At 44.7% G+C, this 11,916-nt stretch overlaps 2 protein-coding genes across 2 annotated transcripts; both read right to left on the reverse strand.

Annotated features, from left to right (window-relative positions):
• Positions 1-1,462: 1,462 nt before the first annotated feature.
• On the reverse strand, positions 1,463-3,711 carry LOC146978775 (ras-related protein Rab-25-like). The gene is made up of 5 exons (XM_085791682.1): positions 3,354-3,711; positions 2,659-2,854; positions 2,284-2,477; positions 2,035-2,115; positions 1,463-1,936 (listed from the first exon to the last, which is right to left on the reverse strand). The coding sequence occupies exons 1-5, from the start codon at positions 3,388-3,390 to the stop codon at positions 1,809-1,811; spliced, it is 636 nt and encodes a 211-aa protein (XP_085647808.1). The 5' UTR covers positions 3,391-3,711; the 3' UTR covers positions 1,463-1,808.
• Positions 3,712-4,657: 946 nt separating this feature from the next.
• On the reverse strand, positions 4,658-11,715 carry LOC146978776 (ubiquilin-4-like). Its single transcript, XM_085791681.1, has 11 exons — positions 11,547-11,715; positions 9,254-9,405; positions 8,975-9,123; positions 8,595-8,857; positions 8,264-8,422; positions 7,894-8,116; positions 7,666-7,805; positions 6,984-7,067; positions 6,509-6,624; positions 6,240-6,405; positions 4,658-6,147 (listed from the first exon to the last, which is right to left on the reverse strand). The coding sequence occupies exons 1-11, from the start codon at positions 11,688-11,690 to the stop codon at positions 5,995-5,997; spliced, it is 1,749 nt and encodes a 582-aa protein (XP_085647807.1). The 5' UTR covers positions 11,691-11,715; the 3' UTR covers positions 4,658-5,994.
• Positions 11,716-11,916: the final 201 nt, after the last annotated feature.

An 11,916-nucleotide genomic window follows, 5' to 3' on the forward strand; every position in this document is an offset into this window, starting at 1 on the left:
TTTTTTGCGAACATCAGTCTCACCTCAGGGCTCATGCAGGACAGAGGGAGATTTACAGATTTCATGACCAATCTTTCAACCTGTGCAGTCTGCTCAGCCTGCACGGATTATTACAGCAGATGCCTTTACCCAGCCTATAAAAATATCCTCATTCACAGGAAATAATTAAACATTTACTGCCCAGTGCAGAGGTTTCTCTTTCATATTTTCATAAGAGAAACTTAATAAAAGCATTTGTGGTCATTTCGCTGTCAAAGAAATGATCTCCAGTGGAGAAATCTTGCTCGGGGAGGCTCACACACTCACACACTCTCTCACACCCAAAAAACCAAAGTAAAAGCTCCTTATGCACATCTGTGAGCCAGAGATAGAGCACTATCTGTCCAGAATGTCATTAACCACCACTGCTGTAGATTTATACTCTCAGTCGTGCCATGTGAGCCTGTTCAATTACACCCATAGTCTGGAGATCATCTGCGTGTGTGTGTGTGTGTGTGTGTGTGTGTGTGTGCGCGTGCGTGCGTGCGTATAATGCCTGTGAATGAAGTTACTATTTGTGGGAAAAGTGTAAATTAATTTCCTACTTCATCTGCGCACTGATTAGCTTCTGAAGAAGTTGCTACCATGGCGACAACACCACTGCACCACATGAGCTTAATACCCTGATGATTAATGTAATGAACAATATGGGATGAGATGGTGGTGTGATGTTCATAAGAGTTAATAAAGAAATGAAAGGGGGAAACAAATACACTTCAGAGGCTTGAGTCTTGATGCAGCTTCCAGCATCAGCACCGCCACCTAGAGGCGGAGAGCAGACAGGACATCTCTGACTCCTGGTGCAGCAGCGTTACCAAACATTTCTTTACTTTCTCATCACACTTCTGCACCTATACTATATATATCTGATCTAATATTATATATAAAATATTGGACCATGATTTGCTTTGAACTAGTTGTGATGACACAACTAGTTCATCTAAAACTAAGATTTAATGTTAGCCCAGAGAAAACTAATAATTAATGTGAAAACAGCTCTGTAGTGTATAACAGGGCACATATTGAAGGTCTGAGAGGATGGGGACCTGAATACGAAGCAGTGTCTACTAGCAACACCCCACAGGCTGCGCGACTACGAGGTGTTAGAAGTTTGATCAAAAATTAATTTTCTCTTTTCAGACAGTTTCATGGGAGGCCTGGAGACATAAACTAAAACTACACAGTATTTCTAAAGCTATGCAGCAGAACTGTACTGTACTGTACTTCCCCCTCCTCCTCCTCCTCCTCCTCCTCCTCCTCCTCCTTCTCCCCAGTAATCATCTCATGACCTCTTAATACCACCGCTGTGTAGTGCCTGAGTCTGATTTTCCCTCTCTTTTATTCCCTCATCTAGTTCACTCATCTCTCTAATGCTTGTTTAACATATTCATGTTTCCGTGTGGTTAATTACATGCAGACAGACTAACATAAATAATTTATTCCAAGTGAATCCCCGTACAATCCTGTATAAAAGCAGCATAAAAAAAACTGTCTTTACAACTCCTCTTTAAAAACATGAAGATAAGCAATGAAAGACGACAAACTGCGCACCAATTACCACCACCACACGAAGTACAGTGTACAAAGAAAAGGAATATGGATTTCCTCTGCATCTGCTCCTTTTTGAGTTATATACAGCTTTTATATTTACGGAGGTTTGTACATTGATTCCCTCAAAGGTCAAGCAGGTACCTCACTCTTCGATTTGTTTGTGACTGATGTCAGGCTTAAGCTTGGACTTGGACAGAGCGGATGTTTATGGGAGGCTGTTATGAGCCGTTGCAGCAGCCTCTGCGCTCCTCTTGTGCCTCACTGGTCGGTCCGATGGGGCTGCTTAAAGTGACGGCACTGATGGAGCCGCGGGTCACCTCCCTGCTGGCCACCTTCTTATGGATCGCTGGAAATGATGGACACACATCAGCAGGTCATTCAGAGAAAACTGAGTGTGTGCGTGTGTGTGTGTTTTGCTGATTTACTGAACCCCCCTCCTCTTACCAGTGAGGACTTCATTGAAAGCGGCTTCGACATTGGTGGAGTCCAAGGCTGATGTTTCCATAAACATAAGGTTGTTCTTCTCTGGAGCCGTCCAAAGGTCAAGTCCAGATCAAAAGCAAAAGGTCACAGTCAACAAAAACAGGTATTTTTCAAAGAGCAGACATTACAGCGCTGAGCCTTAAACATCATTCTCACTTTCATAGGAATCTGTAGATGTGTTATACAATACAATAGCATCACCGCTCTGACCTGCAAAGTCTCTGGCCTCCTCTGTGGGCACGGTCCGGAGGGACTCCAGGTCTCTCTTGTTTCCCACCAGCATGACCACGATGTGAGGGTCTGCGTGGTCGTACAGCTCCTTCAGCCACCGCTCTGCGCTCTCGTAGGTCAGGTGCTTGCTAATGTCGTAGACCAGCAGCGCTCCCACCGCTCCCCTGTAATACCTGAGTCCACCAGGTGAGAGAGAACAGACGTCAACGGGCTGGATCGTGTTTTTTCACTGGGAGCTGTTATCATTGAGAGAGATCCTTTGGAAGCAGCGATGCTGAAGCTCGCACACATGTGATATTTCTCACCTCTTTATTATGTGTTTGTATAATTGCGTGTGTTTGTGTGTGTACCCACGCTGAGGTGATGGCCCTGTAGCGCTCCAGGCCCGCTGTGTCCCAGATTTGAGCTTTGATGGTGAAGTTGTCCAGCTGAACGGTCCTCGTGCTGAACTCCACGCCGATCGTGGTGCGACTGTCGTGACTGAACTCATTCTTGGTGAAGCGAGACAGGAGGTTGCTCTTTCCTACACCAGACTCCCCGATTAAAACCACTGAACAGAAGAGAGAGACAGAGAGAGATCCAGTCAGGGTTCATTGGCCCAAAACAACTGGTTTCTGTAATGAATCAGATATCCTTCATCTGACTGATCACATGCAGACTTTCTGTCACCCTCACCAGACACCATGACATCACATCCACGTGGCAGATCTACCCTGTGGTTGACTTTACATGGGAATGAATGGAATGAAAACGTATGGGTGGTTTATTCTAATTAAAGTAATAAACACACACAGTAAAGCAGTGGCACAGTAACTGCCTCTTAGTGGGGCAGAAAATGCAAGATCATGTGTTTCTGTAGTAGGTCAAAGGTCAGATGGTTTACAGCCAAATGGATACAGAACTATCACTTCCTTGTTTCCGTCTCGTGCCTCTGAAATTACAGCAGGCAGCTACAGGCAGAGCTGCACCTGACTGCTCTGACATCTACGGATATACGACCGACAACACTCTCCTCCGGCACAATCACAGCTTAAGTAAACACGACTCACCTTTAAAGACAAAATTGTACGAGTCATCAGACCCCATGTTCAGTGTTGACAGGCGCCTGCTTCACTCAGTCAATATCCTGAAGCCACCTTCAACGTTTGGCTCCCGAAAGCAGAGAAGAGCAAAAAAAACAAACAAAAAACAGACAGAAAAACAAATGCAACCTCACTCCTCTTTCTCTCTCTCCACCCTGGAGGTGAATGTGGAGGAGAGGAAGAGAACAGGTTCAGCTGTACCCACCTGCTCTCCTTCCTTATCTGTGTATAGGGGCAGATCCTGACTGAGGACAGGCAGACGGGCAGGAGTCCTGTGGCCTGCCGTTCCCTCGTCAGCTGACACCCGAAGGAGGGCCGGCGGGGGGTTGGTGGAAGGAGGAGAGCAGGTGGAACAGGTAGAACCACTCGCAGGTAAGTCATCGGGAACAGACTCCACCCTGCTGCCTGCTCTCCTTTCACTGAAGTGACGGTTCATTTGTATGACAGTGTACCTGAACCGGTGAACAGGTGGATTTGTGTGTCAGAGCATGTCGCCATTTTGCCACTGTTGTCTGATGACAACAGGATGAGGGTAGAGGCTGTGATTTCATGTGCTAATGCTCAAGTCTTATTTTGATTGTACTGGGCTTGGCAGTGTGGAGCACAGCCCAGTTACAAACAAAACAGCCACAGACTCTCATGGTTAAAGTGAAGAATTTAACTTTGTCAGAGGTTTTACTGCATTATTACATTAACACAATTCGGTTTGCCTTATTCGTCATTGCGCAACGCTTCACATTACAGTTTCATAATTTTCTTGACAATAGGACATTAACTGTAACGAATTGTGCAATTTGATCACCTCCAGGGAAATTAAAAGCAGCATTGAGAGGCAGGTGTCTGAGCTCAGCTGGCTGTGTGGAGATGGGGGATTTCCAGAGGAATTTCCTTTTAAAAAGTAAAACAATGTTTTAATTGGCATTTTTTTTAATCCAAACTGGGGGAAAAAAACACGTTGATGACTTTATTTACTATTATCTTTCCAATTTACATTCTGTCTATGAGTTTAGGGTTACGTATCGGTTTGTCTATGAAATCAGTGGGAAATCTGGCATCTGTAAAACAAAGTGCCACCGATAACTGCTGCCTAACACACCTCACAGTGTGATCTTTCCTTCCCCAAAGGCAGATCACTTTCATACTGCATTCATAACTGCAACATTTTTATAATCAAACAACAAAGAAAAGCAGATGTAGAACTCAACGGGCGGTTTAGGAAGTCAAACGCCAGAGAATCGCAAGGTCATAATCAACCGACACGGGGCGGAGACTGTTTTTGACCATGTTTTATTTTTTTTAGTACAGTACTGTTAAAAGTTAGTTTCAACATGTTCAATTGGGAGATGGGTTTTTTTTTTCAGCTGAGGTCAACAGACAAAGCAAAGCTATTGAAGCAGTTGCCAAGGTTACCACAACTACAATGCTGAGATTTTCAAAAGGAAAAAAGAATAAGACAACCTAGAACTTGATTTTAGAAATGTATGGTGCCACCATATCAGAATTGTTTGTAAAGCCTTTCCATCATTAACTTTTTTTTATTTTTTTATACTCACATGATTTCCACATTTATTTTATGCGAGACAAATCAAAGTTATCTCTAGGTACTAACTGCACCTCAAAAAAAAAGAAAGAAAAAAAAAGAAAAGAAAAAGAAAGAATCAGATTAAAATGAAAGAAAGCTTGTTTCATTCACAATCATTCTAACAGTGTCCTCTGCTTCAGAGCTGCTGCAATGTGATGTTTGATTATGGTTACAGTTCTGGATGATGCTGTGTGGAATTCAGAGGTTTCTAATTAACCCGCCGAGTGAGGGTGTAATTTGCTGACGATGCTCGTACAGGGCAGGGGAGGACAGAAGGCACAGCAGTGGTGCCTCAGAAGGAAAAGACACTGTGAACCCGAGAGTGGGCACTTTTATCTGGAATGACAAATTACAAGTTTAGGGAAGTGTGGAGGGCGTCATTTTCTGAAGCGCTTGCAATAAATAGTGAAAATTGTTGGGCAAAAACAGCTACTTATGTAAAATGTGGAGAACGGGGAAAGAGAGAGGAATGAGACTGAAAAGCCTGTATGGACACAGGATGTTCTGTCTGTATACCAGAAGATCTTCGTGTACTGAATTGTGAGTTAAACGCTAACAAACTGTCTGCTGTAGGCCCTCAGTATGAAACAGAGCCAACAGCCAATCACATCACATGGGTTTAATCTGTATTGTGTAACTGTCTGTGTGCGACGCTCGCACTCCAGTTTTATGTGAAGAAAACAATGAATGAAGAAATGGTTGGGAATCCCTTTTCAGGAGAGGTTTTCGCCCCTTCTCTCTGCACCAGAACACCCCTCAAGGGGAGAGTGGTTCAGTCCGGCTCTACAGCAGCACTCTGGGACAGAGATCTGAGTGGATGACGCCAAAAAGAGAAAATATGGGGACTAGGGAATGATCTGAGAACAGATGTAGAATGAGGGTCTAACAGATCCTGCCCGAGTTTATTCTGTAAAGTTTGGGACCATACACTTTAATTTCTCTTGGTTCTCTGTAGATGCTGTGTGTGTGTATGAGTTAGGTATGTATGTATGCAAGTGTCTGTGTGTCAGTATGCACTGTATGTCTTTACGAGGGCTGTGAGCCCAGCAGTCTCTCGATAGCGGCGTTGATGTCTCCTCCAGTAGCGATGAGGGCCTGCAGGTTGGCCTCGCGGTTGATGAAGCCCATGGCGTTCAGCTGGTCCAGCTGGGACTGGAACCGCACCTCCGGGGTCTGGGTCTACACGGAGATCATTAGCGGGGGTTTAAAATAAATCATCATACAGGTGTGAGAGGTTTGCAGTTACAGCACATGTGGGCAGGTGTTTTTACCGTTGCGCTTCCACCTCCTCCGACTCCTCCGGCAAACATCTGGAGCATCTGTTGCATCAGCTGTTGCTGGGCGGCGTTCGTTCCTGCACTGCTGGGTGAAGAGGCCGGGTTTTCTGCGGGCAAGCCTCCTCCTGTTGGTATGCCAGGGATTCCACCTGGCATCAAGCTAGGGCCAAAAGAAAAAACAAAAGCTGAAAAACCCATCACCTTTAAAAAAAGAAAAAAAAAAAAAGTGCAACATGTGTGTATGTGTCTGTGTCTGTGCATACCTGGGCATGAGGCCTGGTGCTTCTGTCTGCAGCGTCTGTAGACCCTGTTGGATCTGCATTAGAGCTTGCATGGCCCGGGGGTTTGTCATAACCGACAGAGCCTCTGGGTTCTGCATCTGCATACACACAGAAAAAGTAAATCAATTGATCAAAAACGCAAGTCAATAGAAGTCAGTTTCTGCCATGTTTTTTTTTTTCCTGTCCACAAATTTTGGAGTAACAGACTAGAGGCTTATCAAACAAATCTTAACTATATGATAGATATCTGTACTCCTTGAGATAGAAATGTTCAGCATGTACAGATACATATCAATTCCACATCACCTGGATTATGACCTGTTACAATATATTGCCCCCTATGGGCCACTCAGTGCCATCCTCTGTTGGGTTACCAGGACTGTTTGTGCCTTTTTTTTGAAGAACCCATGAAATCAATACCTAGGTCTGAGTAACTGGACAGAAATGTGAGTGGTACCTGCTGCAGGAAGACGGGCAGCTGAGCTCTGAACTGTTCTTGCAGCTGTGGGTTTCCAGCAAACAATGGATTATTCATCAAAACCTGGTGTAGAGAGAGAGAGAGAGAGAGATGGAGGGAGAGAAAGATGGTCAGGGTAATTTGTCATTCCACAGAGGACCATGCTTCTGACTCACCACAGCTGATATTTAAATGATGTGTTTTCACACCTTTAGAGAGATTTTTTTTTAAATGTTGAATGAAACAAAGCAGAAGCGCTATCTTTCATCTTTCGTGTCACCGCATGTGAAGTAAACCTCTGTAAACTTCTTCTACTTCACCATACACTCAGCATTGTTCATCATAAGCAAATAAGTCGGAGCTGTGTTTACTCTTTCTTACAGTTTGCTGCGAATGTAAGTGAGCTTAACAGACAATCCTCTCTGTTCTCTGCGTGCACTAAATAACAGGGCTTATCGGCCTAATGCAAAACAGGCCTTGAAAGATCCCCCCTATTTACAATTCATCACAAACTGAAGAGTTTAATATAAACAATCAAATCCACATGTGGTTGGCAATCAGAACAACAAAGAGTTCTAGGACTGCATGTTAAGCTTGAATTTGATACGACTACATCTGTGTGTTGATGTGTTGGCTCTCTATATGTGAATTGTGTGTGTACATGCAACTTTTCACTCCTTACCTGGGAGGCCAACTCTGGGTTTTGAGCCAGTGACTGCATCATACTGCGCATGTAGGGAGCAGACAGCATGTTCTGCATCAGCTGAGGGTTTTCTGAGATCTGCTGGAGTAGACTCTGCATTCCCGGACTGTTGAACATGCCTGCAACGCCACAAAACCCAGTTGATCTTTACCTGTGTATCGTACCAGTATGAAACAAATGGTGCTGTCGAGAGTCTTTGAGTCTTACCGTTTCCCAGACTGCCAGGATTGATGCCCAGCGGGTTGGACACACTGGGGTTGGTGCCCCCAGTGGTGCTAGTGCTTCCTGTGGTGCCCCCTCCACTCTCAGCGGGATTAGAAGAATTTGGTGGACCCCATGGATTGGGCAGGGGCTCCCGGTTCTCTGTCCGTGACGGCTGGGCACCAGAGTCAGAGCCGCCACCAAGAGCTGAGAACGGGTTGTTACCAAACTACAGGGAAAGAGGGAAGAGATCAAACACATTTAAAAACAAAAACAGGCATCAAAATATAGATAAATAAAACAGTGACAAAAGGTCACGAATGTATGACAACACATCCCAAAAAGGGTAAATGCAGTAAACAATCCTCCTAGCTACCTGTTCCCTGGCAGCACTGAACATGGGCTCCTGGATGTCTGTGTACATCCTCCGCAAGGCATTGTAACCTCCTGGGATGCTCTCCAAGTTGCTCAAAGCCCGGTCCTGGTTCCGCATCATTTCCTGCATCATGGCTGGGTTCCTGGCCAGCTCCATGGTCTGGTAGGTGAGATAAAAGTAGAGAGGAGGCAAGTCAGTTGAAGCCGTCTTTAAAAAACAAAGCAATCAAAATGCTGAATAAAGGCCCTGCTCCAATGAATCAGTGGGAACTGCTGATGTCAAGTTGACGCTAACGATATAAGTGGCAATCGGCTCTACTTCGCTGCTTCACCTGTCTCATGAGCTCAGGGTTGTTGAGCATGTGGGAGATCTCGGGGTTGCGTTCCATCAGCTGTTGCATCTGAGGATTGGCCATGATCATCTGCCTCATCAGGTCGGGGTTGGACATCATGTTCTGCACCAGCGGGTTCTCCATGATCTGAGAGAGCATCTCCGGGTTGGACATGAGCTGCCTCTGCATCTGCTGCTGCAGCTCCATGAAGTTAGCTGAGCCCATGCCCAGTCCAGCCAGACCGGCCAGGTCACCAAAGCCAGCTGAGGGGAGGCCAGACGGACGGGTGAGGATTAAACATGACTGGATTCATCTTTGTGCTGTTAAACTAATAAAAAGGTGATTGAAGAGAAAAAAATGTTACAAACATGTGGGCTCACTCAGTATGTTGGGCGTCTGTGTGGGCGGCGGGGCGGAGCCGGTGGAGCCTGCTGTGGAGGGAGGGTTGGCGCCTGGACTGGAGGTGGATGTGCTGCCCGCCTGAGTGGAGGTCGAGCTGGCGGCTGAGGTGCTGCCACCATCTCCTGCCCTGCAGAGGTAATGTGTGGAGAGAGATTCAGTACATATAAAAACTGATCATTTGGCTGTGTACTCAGTGAAGTTAAATATAAATATAACTACAAATGCAGTTGAACAGCTGTGTTTTGCATAATAATTACTTGTGAGCTGTCTTTATGACTAGGTGAACTGTCAGGCCATCCTTGATGCCATGTTGGCTGAGGCTGTCGCCGTCCTTCAAGATCTTCCCTGCAAAAATCAGAACCAACTGGTCCTGTTTGGCTTTGAATCGCCTTGAGATCTCTTCTTTAAACTGTAGGAGAGAAAGCAAAAAGGTGACAAAAACCAATCAATTAAACAGAACATAAGAGATAAAGAGTTAAACAAAGTGAGTTAGAAGCAGGAAATGACAATGGTATTAATCAGAATGGTTACACTTTAGTCGTGCCATTTTAATCTGTCTCTGTTCTGTTGCAACCTTCAAGCCTTAAAGATCCAATTTCCAAGAAAGTCCTCTGTACTTATCCTATTAGCAGTGGTCTTTAAATCTGCCAAATCACTGTTGCCCCTAGACTACTGTATGAACCATAAATCACAAAGAGAAATACCTCAGACTGAAAGAACCTGCAGTTCAATTCAATCTGAAACTTCCACTGTAAATAATTACTTTTTACTCATCCTAACACTGTTCCCAGATTAACCACTTTAAGTGCTGGTATGGGAGGGGCACACAGGAACAATTAGCAATACAACTGACATAATAACAAGTGACTATATTGTTCACCCCAATGGATAGTTTTCTTTCAATACATGCAATCTACAAGACAAGACACACCATACAGCACATACTGCAAATGCGCAGGTAACAGTAGATAGGTGAAATTAATGAACTGAAACATAAGTGACAAAAGAACAGCAGGAGCCCTGTCATACAGAATTAAAGTAATATTAGTGTCATTTACATGCAATACATCGGCTTAAGGTACACTTCATAGATCTTATTCTGCTAGCAATTAGCTATAAAAGGTAGACCAACAAGTATAACTTATCAAAAAAAAAAAGATTAAAAGAAACCACTTCAACAAATCTGATTAATCTCACTAAGATTTCTCATTTTCTTCTAGCTGGCTCTGTGTGTTGAATTTTTAATTACCTTTTCTTTTGTGGTGGTTTAGTTTGATTGTTTGTGATCTGTGTGCTTTTTCATTGCACTCCCCATTACAATTTTAATGGCAGTTTGTGCTAAACTGGTACACCTAGCTAAAACTGATAGACACTCAATTACAGTCTTATGACAAATCCTACTGATTTCAAGGTGATACCGTTTGATCGCTTTTGTGGATGTAGTAGACTGTGGTGCTGCTGCACTGTATGCAATTAAACAGGGAGGTGTGTCTGTTGTTTAGCCTGGCCTCAATGATATAATTGTGGATAACAGAAATTGTGACCGCCAAAAGGACCATAAAGCTAAACAAACACCTTTCTGAAGCTTATTTAATTAAAATCTCAAATATTATAGCCTACATACATGGAGGGTTCAATACAGGATTGTTTGGTTGTATTGGATTGAGCTTGGTGTATCTAATAGCTAAGAGCTGGGTGAATATATATAACATTTGGTGTCAAAGACAGCATTATATTCACATTACACACATTATGTGTAAAGCCATGTAGTTAAAAGATGACAAGACATGCTCAGGAGTCAGAGGCACGAGTCCAAGGTTTGAACAGTGAACCATGACACACATACAATCAACAACAGGAAAAAAATGGCCTCTGAAGATCAAACAGTAACGACTACACGGAGGTCTATGCTATGGAAACTATGGTTTCACCCCGGCCCCAGGGCTGCATGTGTTGAGTGTTAACACGTCTCCAGGCGGCAGCCAGCAGCAGTCTGCTCCCTGGGCAGCTCAGTGACTCAGGGACTCAGGGGCAGCAGCACAGAAGCTTCTAGATGCTCGGCTATCTGCTCAATCTGCTGAGCTGAGATGGCAACTCAAAGCGACTCAAAGCGGCTCATAATCCACCCCCCAAAAACCCCTACTCCTGCGGTCCTATCGGGCCATCACCATCACCATCACCGTTACCGCTGAGGCTCGGCCGGCCACAGCGCAGCCCCGTCAGCTGACACTTGTTTGGCTACACAGGGAGCTAACGTTACCTAGCAAGACGTTAGCCGTTAGCCGGCTAGCCGGTTAGCCACCTCATATAATCACGTAGTTATATGTCTCTATTCGGCGTTAACAACGTCGATAACGCCGAACATTCGTTAACACAAGCAGTAACACTTTCACAACACATAACCTCTCTAATTTCACACAGTCTCAGTTAGCCGGTAGGAGTGACGACAGATGCTAACGCGGCTAACTAGCTGCTTTAGCTGAAGTTGTGGGCAGCGGCGGCATGACGTGAGAGCAGCACACAGGCTCCGCGCCTCTTTCATCTACCCACCTGAGTGACAGAGGCATCTTCTGCGATGGCGATTTCTTCTTTGTCTTTAGGGGTTTTCACTGTGACCTTAATAATAGTTCCCTCCGAGGCTTCAGGTTTATTATTGTTGTTATTACCAGGATCTGCGGCGCCTTGGTCAGCCATCTTTACTCCACCAATGGAACAGCTCTGGTCTGCCGTCAGCTTCCGGGTCAAAAGAGGTCAAAACCTTTTTTTTCCAGAACGAATCTCACACTGGTTCAGTTGTTTTCCTGCTCATCTCAAGTGTTAACACCAGAATATATTCATCCCAGTGGCGTAGTCTAATTTGGTGTAGTGGGTACTATTCCTACCTGTATCACATGGACCATAGTTCAGTTTCGTTATAGTC

The sequence above is a fragment of the Trachurus japonicus genome, chromosome 11 (genome assembly GCF_045865225.1).
Source record: "Trachurus japonicus isolate A0001 chromosome 11, Traja_1.0".
NCBI classification, from domain to species: domain Eukaryota; kingdom Metazoa; phylum Chordata; class Actinopteri; order Carangiformes; family Carangidae; genus Trachurus; species Trachurus japonicus.